At 47.0% G+C, this 18,930-nt stretch overlaps 1 protein-coding gene across 2 annotated transcripts in view; it reads left to right on the forward strand.

Annotated features, from left to right (window-relative positions):
- DNAJC21 (DnaJ heat shock protein family (Hsp40) member C21) overlaps positions 1–18,930 on the forward strand; it is a 41,160-nt gene that overhangs the window by 17,343 nt on the left and 4,887 nt on the right. For both annotated transcript variants that reach the window (XM_056545821.1, XM_056545830.1), the window contains exons 5-11: positions 3,559–3,863; positions 6,190–6,332; positions 6,796–6,883; positions 9,092–9,274; positions 16,632–16,677; positions 17,641–17,810; positions 18,701–18,782. In XM_056545821.1, the coding sequence (XP_056401796.1) occupies positions 3,559–3,863; positions 6,190–6,332; positions 6,796–6,883; positions 9,092–9,274; positions 16,632–16,677; positions 17,641–17,810; positions 18,701–18,782 (1,017 nt within the window). The remainder of the gene's footprint in view (positions 1–3,558; positions 3,864–6,189; positions 6,333–6,795; positions 6,884–9,091; positions 9,275–16,631; positions 16,678–17,640; positions 17,811–18,700; positions 18,783–18,930) is intronic.

Below are 18,930 nucleotides of genomic sequence, written 5' to 3' on the forward strand. Positions count from 1 at the left end.
CACCCCAGTCATCCGGTGCACAGAGCAAACTCCACTCCATGACAGGTGACCACAGACGTCACGCCCCCTCCATTCATGTCTATGGGAGGAGGTGTGAGTGCTATGTGATAGTCGTCACACCCCCTCCTATAGACATGAATGGAGGGGGAGTGGAGTGACATCATGAACATGGAAGCTGCAAGCTTCTGTGTTCAGAACGCCACGGTGTCGGCCCGGAGATGGCGGGAGGGTCTCAGCGACCGGACCCTCTACGATCAGACATCTTATCTCCTAGGATAGGGGGATAAAATGTCTAGGGGCGGAGTATCCCTTTAATCCTCAGATGATCTTATCACTGGGAGAAGTTCTGGCCAGCCATACATTTTCTCTGCTGCTCCAGCACAATAGTTTTTTGTTATATGACAACCATAAATGGCCGTCTTATGTCATACATAGACAGAAGAAGTCCACCAGTATAAGAGCCATTGCTTGCTCTGGATCATAGATGTGGCTCCCACGTAAATGATCCCATCTATGACTGGTAAATAACCTAACAGGGTGGGTATACTAAGGTGGTAAAGAAATCATGCTAGTGTTCCTTGAAAAGTTAAGTTTAAAAATTCAGCTCTAATATTTTTTTTTATGTTATGGTATACAGGTAAAAAGATTAGAAATAATGCATATGCTTCTTATGTTTCTGGAAAACAAACGTTGTCTCAATATGTTTGTGTAAAGAACGTCCTTATAAGTAGTAAACTTTAGCTTTCCTTCCTCCAGCCCCGGTCTTCTTCTGGCATTTGATGCTTTGATGTATCGGGCCCAACACCAGGAAGAAGAACGGGCCCGGACTGGTTATATCAATAACAACCAATCCCCTTATAGAAATCCACCCTATTGGGAAAGAGAACCAAAACTAAAGACCCACCTCTAATTATTACTGTTAAAATATGGGAAAAGGCCCAAACAACAAATACAAAGGTATTAAAATAATCAGATTGGGTGTGATTGTATTAGTGCCCACTAGATGGTGCTATTAATACCTTTTTTGAATTTTTTGTTTGGGCATTTTCCCATATTTTAACAGCATAAAATAAAATCGAGTTGTAGAGGTGGGTCTTTAGTTTAGGGTCTTTCTACCAACCAATAAGGGGGATTCCCCCAAGTGGATTGGTTGTTATTGATATATCATTTTCCAAGACTCTGACTCATCAGGGACGAGTTTATTGATTCGTACTTGTTACATGACACATTTGCTCAGCCTATTACCGGCCAGGGCAAGACATCGCTGAGGCTGACGATTACCGTATTTATCGGCGTATAACACGCATTTTTTATGCAAAATTTTTTAGCCTAAAATATATCTGCGTGTTATACATCGATAGACTGAGACCACGTAAAAGCCACTGCAGTTCAATGATTTAAAGCGGGCGCTTTAAATAATTGAACTGCAGCAGCTTCTGCCTGGCCAGAGTCCCACTGCCACTGCCCGATTCCCTCCCCGTCCCCGGTTTTATAGTTATATCCCGCCACCTCCACCACGGCCCAATTCCCTCCCCGTCCCCGTTTTATAGTTAAATATTCCACCACTGCCCAATTCCCTCCCCGTCCCCGGTTTTAAAGTTACGTGTGCCCTGGGGACTGCGGTCCTTCATGCTCCGGTGGTCTCCTGATCTGTCACTGTGCGCTGCGTAATGACGAGTGATGTCCTCAACATGACGTCACTCATCAGTCAGTGCGCGGCGCACAGTGACAGATCAGGAGACCACCGGAGCATGAAGGATCGCAGTCCCCAGGGCACATGTAACTATAAAACCGGGGACGGGGAGGGAATTGTGCCGTGGCGGTGGCAGGATATTTAACTATAATACCGGGGATGGGGAGGGAATAGAGCAGGGGCACTCTGGCCCCACAGAAGCCACTGCACGTCAATGATTTTAAGCGCTTGCTTTAAATCATTGAACTGCAGAAACCGCCAGAAACAGTTTATCGAGGTACACCTGCACACACACGCACCCTCATTTTTCCAAGGATATTTTGGTAAAAAAAACTTTTTACCAAAATTTCCTTGGAAAAATGAGGGTGCGTGTTATAGGCCGGTGCGTGTTATACTCCGATAAATGCGGTACCTAAGAAACAGTGTCATGCACCAAAAGCTGGAAGAGGACCGGAGGATACGGCGGCGATATCGTCATCACCGGGGGGGGGGATGGCAGAAGGTAAGTACATGTTTATTATTTTTATTTCCACAGCCCAGGCAAAAAAATTTTTTTACTGGACTTCTCTTTTACTGGGAGTTCTTGATGTGAGATGAAAAGAGAGAGTTATTTCTTGCACAGTCTGTATACAAGGTGGTTTATGTGGCTGCTGTGGTAAAAACCAAATAACAAATCTGTATAGGTGTATTTCTCTGGAAGAAAGGAGAGAGAGTGCAGTGTTTGGTTTTTATATTGTTTGCAAAAAACAAGTTCTCAGGTCTGTAGAGGTAAATTATATACACTATGGGGGAGCTTTATCAAAACCTCTGGAGAGGCAAAGTTGCCTAGTTGCCCATAGCAACCAATCAGAATCAGAAAATTTCATTTTTCATAGGCCTTGTTAAGAATGTAAGAAGTGGTCTGATTGGTTGCTATGGGCAACAAGTTATGATAAATCTCCCCATATATCGAGAAATCCAGCTCTCACTTAAAAGAGTACTCCGCCCCTAGACAGCTTATTCCCTATCCAAAGGATAGGGGATAAGATGTCTGATCGTGGGGGTCGTTGGGCGTTCGTTTAGAGCGTCGGGTGCAGCGCCAGAGACTCGTGACGTCCCAGCCACATCCCCTCAATGCAAGTCTATGGGAGGGGGCGTGACAGATGTCACGCCCCCTCCCATAGACTTGCATTGAGGAGCGTGGCCGTGACATTGATATGGATTTTATCAGTGCACTTGTAACTATCTTACTCCCTGCCAAATACAGAATTTATATACCGAAGTAAATCAAACAGAGCCATGTCAGTTTCAAATGCTTCTGCCTTTTATAATGTCGTCCACTTGGTTATATCACCTCTGTATTTAGCATAAGTTCCCACCCCCTACTAGGGGGGGAAGGTATTCCTTTCCTGAAAGGTTTGGCGGGCTTATTTGTTCAGAAACTCTACACGATGGGAGGGGTCAGACAGGAAGGAGAAAAATAGCATTAGGGGAGGGGTGACTCCTAAATGAACATTTTACATATACACATACCCAAGCATAGATAGATAGATAGATGGATAGCCCCCATCGCCAGTCATCCGGCATGGAGTGAAGTTTGCTCCGTGCACCAGATGTCTGGGGTGTTGCTGCCGAGATCGCAGGGGTTCTTTGGATAGGGGATAAGATGTCTAGGGGCAGAGTACCCCTTTAAAGGTCCATACCCACGAATTATATTGAAGCATACGCATTCTAAGATCCTCAGTGATTTTAGAATTTGTATGCTTTAAAAAAATGTGTGGATTTTACAGAGCTGGACCTCTTTCTTTATTTGGATCACACCTGCAGACGGGAACTGCTGACTGTGTTTCACTATATGTTCTACTGATTCTTGGGGATTGCTGTAGGTGGTGCACCCATTCTATGCCTACTGGCAGAGCTTCTGTACGGCAAAGAACTTTGCATGGAAAGAAGAGTACGACACCAGGCAAGCCTCCAACCGCTGGGAGAAGAGGGCCATGGAGAAAGAGAACAAGAAAACCCGGGACAAAGCACGCAAAGAGCGCAACGAGCTTGTCCGCGAGCTGGTGGCCTTCATCAGGAAGAGAGACAAGAGAGTTCAGGCCCATAGGAAACTGGTAGAAGAGCAAAATGCTGAGAAAGCCAAAAAAGTGGAAGAGCTGCGAAGACAGCAGAAGTTAGAGAATGCAAAGTAAGTTTGGTAGAGAATCAGCAATTTATCATGTAAAATGTTTTAACTTTAAAAATTTTCACTGAAACTAATCACAAACTTTTTTTTTTTTTAACCCCTTAAGGACAAAACCAAATTTTTGTTTTTTTCATTTTTGTTTTTGCCACCTACCCTTCAATTTATATCAATTTTGCACCTACAGACCGATATAAGGGCTTGTTTTTTGCTCCACCAATCGTACTTTGTAATGACATCACTTATTTTATAATATAACCTGCAGCAAAACGAAAAAAAGAAAATTTGTGGGGTAAAAAACAAATGCCATTTTGTTACTTTTGGGGGCTCCTGTTTCTACGCAGTGCACTTTTCAGTAAAAATGACACTTTATCTTTATTCTATAGGTCCATATGGTTACAAGGATACCAAATTTATGAGGGTTTTATTTTATTTTAATACTTAAAAGAATTATAAACTATGTGCACCAAAATTACTATATTTAAAATTGGCATCTTCTGATCCCCTATAACTTTTTTTTATTTTTCCATATATATGGGGCTATATGAGGGCTCCTTTTTTGCAAAGTCGTCTCTAGTTTTTATCGGTACCATTTTTGTTTTGATGGGACTTTTTGATCGCTTTTTATTAATATTTTTTGGGTAAAAGAAGTGACCAAAAATGCACAATTTTTTTTTTTTTTTTTTTTTTTTTTTTATGTGTATGCCATCGACCATGCGGTTTAGATAACCTTATATTTTAATAGTTTGGACATTTACGCACGCGGCGATAACACATATGATTATTTTCATTCTTTATATTACATTATTTTATTTTAAAAAAAATGGGAAAAGGGGAGGGGGATTTTAACTTTTATTAGGAAAGGGGTTAATGAACTTTTATGAATTAAAAAAAAAAAATTTTTTTTGCCCCCATAGCTAAAATCTTCTGATTTGCATATACTGATCACGGCTATGCCATAGAATAGCATTAATCAGAGTTGTCGGTAATTTGCTGCTCTAGCCGCATGGAACAGTAGATTGCCGATCAGACGACAGAGAGGCAGGTGAGGACCCTCTCGTCGTCCGGTAAGCTGATCGGGACATTGCGATTTTGTTGCTATAGTCCCGATCAGCTCCGCTGAGCTGCCGGGATGGTTTTCGTTTCGTTTTACACACCGCAATCAACTTTGGTCACGGGGTCTAAGGGGTTAATGCCGGGCATCGGCCCGATTGGCGGTGCCTGGCATTAGCCGTGTGTCCTAGCTGCCGGAAGCAACCGGGAGCCACGGGGTTTAGCCCGTTCTCCGCTGGTGAGAAAGGTTTAAACCCCATTTAACGGGATCAGGGCATACAAGTACGCCCTGCGTTCTTAAGGGCTCAAATGAGAGAAAAAGGGGGAGACCGGCAAAGGCGCCTAGTGTGATACCATAGGGAAAGATGGCTGGAAGAACAACCAAGTAATATATGGGCCTGCAGAGCCCGTAGGTAATGGATGCTTACCTGAGGCAAGTGGAATACTCGCATGTAAACCCATGGCGGGGTTAGAGACTGGAGACAGCTGCTGGGCTCAGGGCAACAGTGCGCTCCTCCCCATTGGACTCGTCGCCTTAGGAGCGATCAGCAGTGTGCTCCTCCCCATAGGACGCGTCCCCTGACGATGCGCCCCCTCCACGTGACTCGTGCTCTACTCCCCTAGCGATGCGTCCATGGATACCCACACTTCCGCTCCAGATACACTCAGCGGGCAGCGAAGAGTTTTTACTTGCCACAAAACGTGCATTTTTCACTCAAGCAGCACACGGCCACCTCCATCTCACACAAGTACACCTCTGCTTAGCATGTTTGTATATTTTGTTTATTATTACTATGTTTTGCCCACACAACCTCTGCACATCCCAGTGGCCCCTCCCCCTTTCACAATCACATGTATGTATACCCTGATTGTAACACCATGTGTTAGCACTGATCTGAAGAAGGGGGTGCTGTCCCCCGAAACGCTTTATCCTGTTTGTACTTCACTTTGCTAAATAAATTGATCCAGCGTGGTTCAACACTCCACTCTCCTGCTTGATCATTTCCACCTTTATTCTGGACATCTTCTCCACTGGACCTCAGCAGCGCCTTCCTCAAAGGGTTTTTTTCAGCTACCTCCTGCAAATGTCCTTAAGGACTCGGGATTCAGGGCGTACCTGTATGCCCTTTGTCCTTAACAGGTTAACAATAAATGCAGGTGAATTACATTACAAAGGTACATTACAAAGGGGAAAAGGTGTCCATAACTGTTGAGTAATTCTACTAATAATGTGATATCCGTATAAGTATTAAGCTTCAGTTATTGATATGTCTTACAGACTGGCAGAACAGTACAAGGAGCAGAGTTGGATGGCCATGTCTGAACTGGAGAAAGAGCTGCAGCAGATGGAGGCGCAGTACGACAAGGAGTTTGGCGATGGCTTAGAAGACGATGAAGAAGAGACAGAAGAACAGCAGAATGGTAAGTAACACCTACAATTGTAGATCCAGGCTCCTCCTTTGTGTGAAGAGTCCCTTCCCAGAACAATGACTTTTGTATCCCATCTTGGGGGGGGGGGGGGGGGTAGTCATCAATAGTAGTGTATATATCTCCAGGGAGCACTTTACGAACAGCTCAGTTATCTGGCCCCAGACACTCTTATTGTTTACAGAGCCACATAATTATACATAGGGATGTGACTATGCCTGGTACTTCAGCTAAGTTCTCATTAACCTAATGGGACAAAGCTGCAGTACTTGACAGAGCTACAACCATATGCTGACCACTATGCCTGTTAAACAATGATACATGGTGGACACTAAGTAATTCACTTACCATGCTGCACCGTCCTCTCCTTTTATTTCCTAATCTCTGCCTGCTGATGTCTGAACAGCCACCTATTGCTCTGTCCAGATTATATGACCTTGTTCCATTGACTTCACAGGACAGGCCAGCGATGAGGGCGATGAAGAAATGTTGTATGACGATCTTTACTGTCCGGCATGTGACAAGGTCTGCCAGTCTGAGAAAGCGTGAGTATATTTGTGTTCCATCCAAAACACATATAGAGGTAAAATACACTGGCTCTGAGACGAAATTTGATGTAGTTTACATAGTGGCTATTGACTGGGTCTGACAGAGTGAGAGCCACTGAAAGTTAGCAGATTTGCTTAAAGGAGTCTCATGCCTGAAATTACAGAAAAAACTTACGGTGCCCATCTCTCCCCCAGAACGGCGCTGCCATGCCCTCTCAATATATCTCTATGGGAGGGCAGTTCAGCAATCTTCGGCTCTCCTAGAGATATATGGAGGGGTATGGCAGCCCACGCAATCTAAAACTTATCCCCTATCCTGAGGATGGAAATAAGTTTTTCTGTAATTTCATCCATGAGACTTTTCTTTTAAAGGGGTACTCCAGCCCCAAGACATCTTTGGATAGGGGATAAGATGTCTGATCGCGGGGTCCCCAGCGGAGCAATCTAGCATGCAGCACCCACCTGTAGGCACTGCAGGAAGCGCTGGAGGCTCTCAGTGTTACGCCTCCTGACCACGGGGATGGAGTATCGTGACATCACGCCCTGCCCCCTCAATGCAAGTCTATAGAAGGGAGCGTGGCGGCCGTCACGCCCCCCCCCCCCCCCTCCAATAGACTTGCATTGAGGGGGCGTGGCCATGATGTCACCAGCCTCCAGCGCTGCACCCGACGCTCTAAACGAACGCCGGGTGCAGCAGGGAGATCCTCAGCGGCGGGACCCCCACGATCAGACATCTTATCCCCTATCCTTTGGATAAGGGATAAGATGTCTAGGGGCGGAGTACCCCTTTAACCCCTTAAGGACGCAGGACGTAAATGTACGTCCTGGTGAGGTGGTACTTAACGCACCAGGTCGTACATTTACGTCCTGTGCATAACCGCGGGCATCGGAGCGATGCCCGTGTCATGCGCGGCTGATCCCGGCTGCTGATCGCAGCCAGGGACCCGCCGGCAATGGCCGACGCCCGCGATCTCGCGGGCGTCCGCCATTAACCCCTCAGGTGCCGGGATCAATACAGATCCCGGCATCTGCGGCAGTTCGCAATTTAAATGAACGATCGGATCGCCCGCAGCGCTGCTGCGGGAATCCGATCATTCAGAACGCCGCACGGAGGTCCCCTCTCCTTCCTCCGCCCGGCTCCCGGCGTCTCCTGCTCTGGTCTGTGATCGAGCAGACCAGAACAGAAGATCGCCGATAACACTGATCTGTTCTATGTCCTATACATAGAACAGATCAGTATTAGCAATCATGGTATTGCTATGAATAGTCCCCTATGGGGACTATTCAAGTGTAAAAAAAAATTTTACAAAATTTAAAAGTAAAAGTTAAAAAAAAGTGAAAAATCCCCTCCCCCAATAAAAAAGTAAAACGTCAGTTTTTTCCTATTTTACCCCCAAAAAGCGTAAAAAACTTTTTTTATAGACATATTTGGTATCGCCGCGTGCGTAAATGTCCGAACTATTAAAATAAAATGTTAATGATCCCGTACGGTGAACGGCATGAACGAAAAAAAAAAAAAAGTCCAAAATTCCTACTTTTTTAATACATTTTATTTTAAAAAAAAATTATAAAAAAATGTATTAAGTTTTTTATATGCAAATGTGGTATCAAAAAAAAGTACAGATCATGGCGCAAAAAATGAGCCCCCATACCGCCGCTTATACGGAAAAATAAAAAAGTTAGAGGTCATCAAAATAAAGGGATTATAAACGTACTAATTTGGTTAAAAAGTTTGTGATTTTTTTAAAGCGCAACAATAATATAAAAGTATATAATAATGGGTATCATTTTAATCGTATTGACCCTCAGAATAAAGAACACACGTCATTTTTACCATAAATTGTACGGCGTGAAAACGAAACCTTCCAAAATTAGCAAAATTGCGTTTTTCGTTTTCATTTCCCCACAAAAATAGTGTTTTTTGGTTGCGCCATACATTTTATGATATAATGAGTGATGTCATTACAAAGGACAACTGGTCGCGCAAAAAACAAGCCCTCATACTAGTCTGTGGATGAAAATATAAAAGAGTTATGATTTTTAGAAGGCGAGGAGGAAAAAATGAAAACGTAAAATTAGTCCTTAAGGCCAAAATGGGCTGAGTCCTTAAGGGGTTAAGGAGGGTCAGGAACACTTCAGCTGTAAAACCCCATAAGGTTTAAACGTGTGGACGTAGCAAATTAATGTTTTTCTTTAAATAACCAGGATGAGGAATCATGAAAAATCCAAGAAACACCGGGAGATGGTGGCCCTCTTGCGGCAGCAGCTAGAGGCGGAGGAGGAAGAGCTCAACCCCTCTATAGGTGAAGAGAACAGCGTGGTGGATGGCAAAGACCAAGTTCTGTCTGAAGAAGAGGAGGAGAAACTGGAGGGAACCACAAAACCTAAGTAACTATGCAGATTTTGTATGGGGATTTCTATGTGGGGATTTGGTACATTGTCAAAGTTAAAGGGGTACACCGCACCCTCCTTTTGATAGGGGATAAGATGTCTAGGGGCGGAGTACCCCCTTTAACCCCTTTAAGGACCAAGCGTTTTTCACTTTTTTCACTTTCGTTTTTTCCTCCTTACCTTTAAAAAATCATAACCCTTTCAATTTTGCACCTAAAAATCCATATGATGGCTTATTTTTTGTGCTACCAATTCTGCTTTGTAATGACATCAGTCATTTTACCCCAAAATCCACGACGAAACTTTAAAAAAAATCGTTGTGCGACAAAATTGAAGAAAAAACACAATTTCTCTATCGGCTCCATTGGGGGACACAGACCATGGGTGTATGCTGCTGTCACTAGGAGGCTCGACACTATGGCAACAAGAGAAGTCAGCTTCTCTCAGCAGGGTATACCCACCCACAGGCACCTGAGGTAATCAGTTTTAGCTTAGTGTCTGAAGGAGGTGGACATGGTCTGGAGTTCTCTCCAAACCAGGTCTTATGTTTTATTATTTTCCTAGATTTAGGGATATGTTAGTTTTTTTTTATTCCTTTTTCTTTCATGTTTTCAGGTGGGGACTCGGGAACTGCGGCTCACTGTCTCCCCATTGCGATTGAGGGGGCACAGACATTGTGTATATGCGCTGTTAACCCCCTCTCGCCAATGGTCAGCGCCTGGGGTTGTACCTCATGGGTCCGGGTCCCCCTATTTCCCTGCTCGCCTCGCTCACACTTGGTAGTTCGGCGTGATGCAGCTGACAGAAAGCTGACTGAAGACCTCATAGAAGACTTCATTAGGTAAGTTCTTCTGGCTGAGGTGAGTATGTTCCCTTTCTCCTAGGTACAGCCTTGCAACCTCTGGAGACCCTCACTTTTTGCCCACTTTTTCTGAGGGGCTGGCCTGGACAGGGTTTTTTCTATATTTATTGAAAAAACTGGGTTGAGCAGGAGCATTTTTGGACTGGGGCACAGCTTTATTCAGAGGGCACTATACTTTTCACTTTCCTGAACGATATGTGTGTGTGGTGTGTGTGTTTCTTTAAGCGGCTGACAGCAGCGGCGTTTTTACTATGCAGGCGCATGAAGCGCCGGCTTGCTTTCGGCAGCAGTCGGCTGCTGGCGGCGTCTCGCTCGCTTCCCTGCAAGCGCATATGCGAATGACGTGTGCGCTCAGGGAGAGGAGAGGGCGTGGGCGCCATTACTGACCTTCTTGTCAGAAGCTGAGGCCGCTATAGCTCCGCCCCCTCTGTTGTCGGGGCTTCTAAGAGGCGCGAATTAGCCTCCAATCAGCGCTGTGCGTGCGTTGTGAGAGGCAGGGGCCAATCAGCAGTGCCCCTGCTCCTTGCCCGCCCCTCTTTTGCTATGGGCCGGCATTTCTCCCTTCTTTATCTACAATTAAATCAGAGTTCTCCTCACAGCAGCTGCCCTGGGGTCACAGACTTGGGCTGCACAGACAACTGGAGCGTTAGTTCACCATTTTGTCTGTAAAAGCTGTAATTCCAAAATGCCTGGTTCTGCTGAACCCATTTGCTTCCTCTAAACAGTTAACTGGAGTGTTAGCCACTCATTACACCTGTAAAAGCTGTATCTCAAAAATGTCTGGTTCTGTTGAACCACTTGTTCTGCCTGCTCCCCCAGACCCCCTGCTATTCTACCCCGGTTGTCTACCAGACCCGGTGGGTTCGGCCGCCCCTCCAGCCTGGGTTCTCTCCCTCCCCCAGTCTATATCAGACTTGGCTCAGGTCTCCCGTTATGTGGTGACTGCATTGGAGAGGCCCTCCCAGCCCTCCGGAGGGTCCCACTCGCCTCCTATACTGATGCTCTCGCAGCGTCATGGGGGTGTTTTTTCATCTGACTCATCCTCCGAGTCTTCTGGCAACGGGCGCTCCCCTCACAGGCATCGCTCTGTTACTCCGCCCTGTAGCAAGCGTCGCTCCCCTAGAGGACGCTCCCATGGTCGCCGCTCTGGCTCTCCAGACCTGTGTACCTGGCCAGTCTCCCTCCTCTTCCAGGGCTTCCTCACACGTTCCCATTCACATGCAGTTTCCGATTCGGCCTCTGATTCAGAGGACCACACGGATATGTCGGACATGGTGCACTCATTGGTCTCGGCCACAAGAGACACCTTCCATCTAGAGGACCCAGGAACTTCGGACGTGGCTCCAGAAGTTTCCTTTAATCGTGCCCAACCTTCAGGGCTGCCTCAACTCACTGGAGAACTTGTGGATGAGGTTTCTGATTCGGCCTCTGACTCAGAGGACCACACGGATATGCCTGATGTGGTGTACTCATTGGTTTCGGTCATAAGAGACACCTTCTAGCTAAGGACCCAGGAACTTCGGACGTGGTCCAGAAGTTTCCTCTCATCGTGTTCAACCTCTTCCAGGGCTGCCTCACCTCGTTCCCATTCACCTGGAGAACTTGCGGATGAGGTTTCTGATTCGGCCTCCGACTTAAAGGAACGCACGGATGCCTGATGTGGTGTACTTATTGGTTTCAGCCATAAGATACACCTTCCATCTAAAGGACCCAGGAACTTCGGATGTGGCTCCAGAAGTCTCCTTTTCTTCGTACCCGACCGGCACCCAAGACCTTCAGTTCTCCCTCTGAATTTTACTCCCTGCTGGTATCCGCCTGGAGGCACCCTGACAAGGAGACTTGGAAACTTGGGTTAAGCGCGGTATCCCTTCGCCAAGGACCTCATTGCTCGGTGGACCTCCTCTCCAACTGTGGATCTGCCGGTCTCCCACCTCTCTAAGGCGCCTACCGGTCCTTTTGGCTGATGCGGCTGCCTTCAAGATCCAGCCGACATGAAGGTGGAGACTTTGGCAAACTTTGCCTTGAAACAGCAGGATCTTCCTGCTTTTGCTTCGGCCTGGGGGTCAAGGGCCCTTTTCAGTATGGTCTCCCAACTCCGCCAGGGTAGTCTTCAAGATCCCTCTGGAGGTTTTATTTAATCTAGCTCCCGATGCTCCGCAGCTGGAGATTTTCTGTTCCATGCGCAGCCACTGTGCTGCCTTTGCCACAAGCTATCTGGTAGCCACCGTCCCTCCATGTGGCTTAAAGCCTGGAATGTGGACGCCGCCTTCAGGAAGTGAGGCGTCGGGCGGAAAAGTGTTCTTTATTGCTTCTGGATATGGCTCACAGAACCGCTTTCCGTCGTAAGTCCTCCTTCGGGTTCTGCGAACCTTTGGCGCCACCACAGGGTACCAACAAAGGGTTCAGTTGGGCGCCTTTCACGGGAAGAGGGGTTCCTCCTTCCGGACCTGTCCCTCCCGGAGGTCGGCTATCCGTTCAGGCCCCATTTTGCGGCCCAATCAGGCACCCGTAGGCCTTCCTCGATCTGATGGGTCGCCCTAACCCACCGACCTTTCTCGGGTGGTTGGTCGCCTCTTACTCTTCCGGGATGCCTGGACTACGCACATTCATTGTCCTGGTTCCTTCAGGGGAATGATTTTGAGGTTTATTCCAACCTCTTTGTGGTCCCCAAGAAAGGCGTTTCTGTTCGCCCATTCTTGGTTCTCGAGTATCTCAGCCAGCATCTTCTGCTTCCCATCCCGAATGGAGTCTCTCCTTTCGGTGCTGGCGTCCCTGGTTCTTGGGGAATTTTCGTTCCTCTGTAGACATCAAGGATGCCTGCCTCCACATCTCATTTTTCCGGTCATCAGTGGTACCTCCGCTTTGCAGTTCCGGACGGTCATTTTCTATTGTGGCTCTCCATTTCGGTCTGGCCACTTCTACGCGGACCTTTAACAAAGTCCCAGTGCCTGTGATAGCCCCTTTTACGGACAACAGTTGTTTCCGTGATTCCTTACTTGGACGACCTTCTGATCAGAGTTCCAGCCAGGGCCCAGATCCTGGAGAGTCTTCGTCTCAACATCCAGACCTTTTCTCTCTTCGGTTGGATGGTCATTCGGAACAAGTCCAACCGCTTTCCTGGTGCTCCAGTTCAACGCGGCCTCTGCCCGCTTTCAACTCTGCCGACCAATCGGCTGACTCTCTTATGAAGAGTCCGATGACTTCGGCACCCTGCTCCAGTTTCCATTCGCTTTTGCATGGATGTCCCGGGTCAGTTAGCGGCGGCAGTGAAGGCAGTGCCATTTGCCCAGTTTCACCACCGACCTCTTCAACTGGTGATTCTCTTCCGGTGGGACAGGTCTCCATTGTCACTCGGCAGTCTGGTCTGTCCCTTTTATGGTGGCTTCGTTTCCCCCCTGCTTTTTCGGGGGCGCTCCTTCCTGCCCCTCCCTGCCAGTCTGTCGGGCTGGGGAGGTGTTTTCAAGGACCGGCCGGTCTGGGGCCTTGGTCCCACGAGAAGCCCTTTTCCCCTTCAACATGTTGGGGCCTAGGGCAATCCTTTCTTTGCTTGCTTCTTGGGAAATTCCCTTTTGGGCGGAACTCAGGTTTCCGCCCATCTCAACACTTTTCATTCCGGGCGCTTCTGGGATGTGGTCTTTCTCAGCTGGTCCTCAGCCGTCCAAGGCGAGTGGTCCCTACATCCGGAGGTGTTTGCAGTGATCTGCAACCTCTGGGGCGCTCCAGGCGTGGACCTCTGCACGTCACGCCACAACCAAGCGTTCCTCTTTCTTCGTCGGGCTTTTCCCTACCTTATCTGTTTATTGGTCGGGCTTTGCCCTACCTTTTCTGTTTCCTCCCCTTCCTCTCTTTTCGGGGTCCTGTGGAAACTCACAGCAGAGGGCGTTCCTGCCATTCTTGTGGCCCAGACTGGCCCCAGCAGGCGTGCTACGTCGTCGTGGTCAGGCTCCTGTACTACTTACCTCTGCACCTTCCCTATCGTCCAGAGCTCCTATATCAGGTCTCCTGTGCCACCCCTATTTGCCGTCTCTGCTTTTGACGGCGTGGCGGTTGAGACAGCGGTTCTGAGGACCCGCGGTTTCTCTTCCCAAGTGGTTCACACCATGCTGAGGGCTCACAAGCCTTCCTCTGCAAAGGTTTACCACCATACCTGGCGGTCTTATTTCTTTTGGTGTGAAACTCAGCCTTATTCTCCGGTCGTGGTTGGCTTTCGGCCGTTTCCATTCTTTTTCAACGTTCTTTGGCGTTCAATTATCATGTCCGAACCTAGTTCAGGGAGTGGCACAAGCTGCCCCTCCTTATCAGTCCCCTTTTTTCCCTTGGGACTTACACTTTGGTCTTAGGTGCTCTGCAGGACACCCCTTTTGACCCTCTCGGGGACATTTCTTTTCGCCTCCTTCCCCAGAAGGTGGCGTTCCTTATTGCTCTTACCTCTGTTAGGAGGGTGTCAGCTGGTAGCTCTCTCCTACCGTTCTCCCTTCCTGGTGGTATACCAGGACAACTTGTTTTCCGTCCAGGTCCGTCCTTCTTACCTGAGATGGTTTTTGACTTTTTCATCTCAATGAGAACATCGTCCTACCGTCCTCTTGTCCGGCCCCTTCTCATCCCTGGAAGCGTTTGTCCCACAACCTGGTTGTGGTGAGGGCTGTTCGGACTTATCTCTCAGTCACTCTTTCCTTTCAGCAGTGTGAACCCTTTTTTTTTGTTTTTCCGGAAGGTCATTGTATAGGACAACCTGCTTCTATGACCACCAGTTTTTCGGTGGATCCGGTCTGCTCTTTTTGGGAGCTTACAGCTGCAATTGGAAGATCCCACCCTTCAGGGGTTTGGCTCATTCCACCCGTTTCCACCCTCCGCTACGTGGCTTTGGCCTTGCAGTTCTGTAAGGCATCCGCGTGGTCATCTTTGTTCACCTTTCTCAAGGTGCTACCAGATTCATGCCTTCACATCGGTTGATGCTACTCTGGGCTGTAAGATGTTGCAGTGGTCCAACCGTCCACCTGTCTGATTCCTTACCCACCCAAGGGACGGCTTTGGTACGTCCCATGGTCTGTGTCCCCCAATGGAGCCGATAGAGAAAAGGAGATTTTTTTATGCTTAGCGTAAAATCTCTTTCTCGAAGGATCCATTGGGGGACACAGCTACCCCCCTTTTTTCTGGTGTTCCTATTTTAGTTATCTGTCCGAAGGTGTGTTCAGTTGCATTTTCTTCTGATTGCTCGGACAGTTTGTGGTTTTCTCTTGACCTGTCTGTCTTCTCCTATTGCTCTGGGACTAAAACTGATTACCTCAGGTGCCTGTGGGCGGGTATACCCTGCTGGGAGGAGCCGACTTCTCTTGTTGCCATAGTGTCGAGCCTCCTAGTGACAGCAGCATACACCCATGGTCTGTGTCCCCATGGTCTTTGTCCCCCAATGGATCCTTCGAGAAAGAGATTTTACAGTAAGCATAAAAAATCTCCTTTTTGAAACTTTTGTGGGCTTCCGTTTCTACGCAGTAAATTTTTGGTAAAAATTACACCTTCTCTTTATTATGTAGGTCCATACGATTAAAATTATACCCTAATTATATAGGTTTGATTTTGTCGTACTTCTGGAAAAAAATGCATGCAGGAAAATTTATATGTTTAAAATTGTCATCTTCTGACTTCTATAACTTTTTCATTTTTCCGCGTATGGGGCGGTATGAGTGCTCATTTTTTTTGCGCCGTGATCTGAAGTTTTTAGCGGTACCATTTTTGTATTGATTGGACTTTTTGATTGCTTTTTATTCATTTTTTTTTCATTATATAAAAAGTGGCCAAAAATACACTATTTTGGACTTTGGAATTTTTTTGCACGTACGCCATTGACCGTGCGGTTTGATTAACAATATATTTTTATAATTCGGACATTTCCACACGCGGCGATACCACATATGTTTGTTTTTATTCACACAGTTTTTTTTTTTTAATGGGTAAAGGGGGGTGATTCTAACTTTTATTAGGGAAGGGGTTAAATGATCTTTATTGATCTTTAAATTATCTTTTTTTTGCAATGTTATAGCTCCCAAAGGGGGCTATAACACTGCACACACTGATCTTTTACATTGATCAATGGTTTCTCATAGGAAACCATTGATCAATGATTCTGCCGTTTGACCGCTCATGCCTGGATCTCAGGCACTGAGCAGTCATTCGGCGATCGGACAACAGGAGGCAGGTAAAGGGACCCTCCTGCTGTCTTTACAGCTGTTCGGGATGCCGCGGTGATCCCGAACACTGCAGCGATCCCGATCAGCCCGCTGAGCTAGCCGGGGGTAGATTAATTTCTCTTTAGACGAGCGCTATTAGCCACAGGCCCCGGCCGTTGCTAGGTGCCGGGCCCGATACGCCGTGGCCCCGCGTTATAGAACGGGAGCAGACTCAGGACGTATCAGTACGTCCTAGGTCCTTAAGAGGTTAAAAAGGACTTGTCTTCTGTGTTTCCTTCTGGTAATATTTGCTTTCTTTCTATAGACTAAGTAAAAAGCAAAAGAAGAAGAAAAAGCAACAAGCATCAAAGGTATTTGTGATATTCTCTATGTCAGTGTTTCCCAACCAGGGTGCCTCCAGCTGTTGCAAAACTACAACTCCCAGCATGCCTGGACAGCCGGGCATGCTGGGAGTTGTAGTTTTGCAACAGCTGGAGGCACCCTGGTTAGAAAACTCTGCTCTATGTATTTGCTCCGGCATAGTACATGTGGTTGATGGTGTAAAGTGAAGGTGTTTTTTTTATGGGCAACATTTATTTATGACCCCATCCAAAGTTACTATAAAATCCTGGGGTATTCGTCCGTCCCATAGACTTGCATTGAGGGGCCGTGGCCATGATGTCACGAGCAGGGCGCGGCCATGATGCCGCGAGGGGATAAGATGTCTGATCACGGGGTCCTGCCTAAGAGGTCTAAGGGCGGAATTACCCTTTAATGTAACACAGAATGAACTGCTTATATAATATGGAAAGCCTTAAAGGGGTACTCCGGTGGAAAACTTGTCAGAAAGGTTGGTGCCAGAAAACTAAACAGATTTATAAATTACTTGTATTAAAAAAATCTTAATCCTTCTGGTACTTATTAGCTGCTAAATACTACAAAGGAAATTATTTTCTTTTTGGAACACAGAGCTCTCTGCTGACATCACAAGCACAGTGCTCTCTGCTGACATCTCTGTCCATTTTAGTAACTGTCCAGAGCAGCATATGTTTGCTATGGGGATTTTCTCCTACTCTGGACGTTCCTAAAAGGGACAGAGATGTCAGCAGAGAGCACTGTGCTCGTGATGTCAGCAGAGAGCTCTGTGTTCCAAAAAGAAAAGAATTTCCTTTTGTAGTATTCAACAGCTAATAAGTACTGGAAGGATTAAGATTTTTTTTATAGAAGTAATTTACAAATCTGTTTAACTTTCTGGCACCAGTTGATTTAAAAAAAAAAAAAAAAAAGTTTTCCACCAGAGTACCCCTTTAATATCTGTCTCTTTCTGCTCACAGATACCTGATAACAGCTTAACAGTGGAGAGTGATAAAGAAACAAGTCCACCAGCTGAACCCAAGAAGGATGAAGCAGAGCTGAATGGCATTACGGAACAGCAGGAGGACCCTGAACCTGATGCAGATAACACAACAGCAGCAGCTGAACCACCAGACAATGAGGAGAAACCGTAAGTCCCCCTTCCTGATAGTGGGATGTTGAAGGGCCTCTGGACAATATTATTTTTTTTTTTTCTTTGAAGGGTTCTCGGATTAAAATCTGTTCAGAGTTTGCCCCTGCTGGGACCCCCAACAATCAGCTAAAATCTGTGGAGAAACAGCAGGAAGTGTAGAGATCTCCTGCAGCGCCCCCACAGGGGGAATGAAGTTTTACAAAGTTCTCATTGTAATCAATGGGATGGTCCTAGTAATGCAGGACAAGACCGGTCCTCCAGATAATATATAAAGGTCCTGAACAGAAATGACCCCAGAATTCCTTAAAGGGGTACTCCACCCCTAGACAACTTATCACCTATCCAAAGGATAGGGGATAAGATGTCAGATCACCTTGGTCCCGCTGCTGGGGACCCCCGGGATCTCGTCTGTGGCACCCCGCTATCAATACTGCACAGAGCAGACTCGCTCCGTGCGTAATGACGGGCAATACAGGGGCCGGAGCATCGTTACGTCATGGCTCCGCCCCCTCGTGCCGTAATGGCCCGCCCCCTCAATACAAGTCTATGGGAGGGGGCGTGATGGCCACCACGCCCCTTCCCATAGACTTGTATTGAGGGGGCGGTCCGTTACATCACGAGGGGGCAGAGGCGTGGCTTCACGATGCTCCGGCCCCTGTATTGCCCATCATGACGCACGGAGCGAGTCTGCTCTGTGCAGTATTGATAGCGGGGTGCCACAGACGAGATCTCGGGGGTCCCCAGCAGCGGGACCCCGGGGATCTGACATCTTGTCCCCTATCCTTCAGATAGGGGATAAGATGTCTAGGGGCGGAGTACCCCTTTAATGTGGTGAAGTAGTCTTTTATACTAGACAACCCCTTTTACATTATTTTTCTTTGTTACAGAGCAACAAAGCTGAAGGGAAAGAAGGGAAAAGACATAAAGAAAGCCGCTAAGATGACAGCAACACAAGAAGATGCTGAGGAGGTAGTGAGATGTTTTGCAAATTAAATCAGTACTGTCACTTTAAAAAAAAAATAAAAAATTATTTTTTTCACACAGACATGTGAAAAGTATCCAGCCCCCCTCTGATCACTAGATAGACCCGGGTGGAGCATGCGGCTGAGCACTCAAC

This window comes from Hyla sarda, chromosome 1, assembly GCF_029499605.1.
Source record: "Hyla sarda isolate aHylSar1 chromosome 1, aHylSar1.hap1, whole genome shotgun sequence".
NCBI classification, from domain to species: Eukaryota; Metazoa; Chordata; class Amphibia; order Anura; family Hylidae; genus Hyla; species Hyla sarda.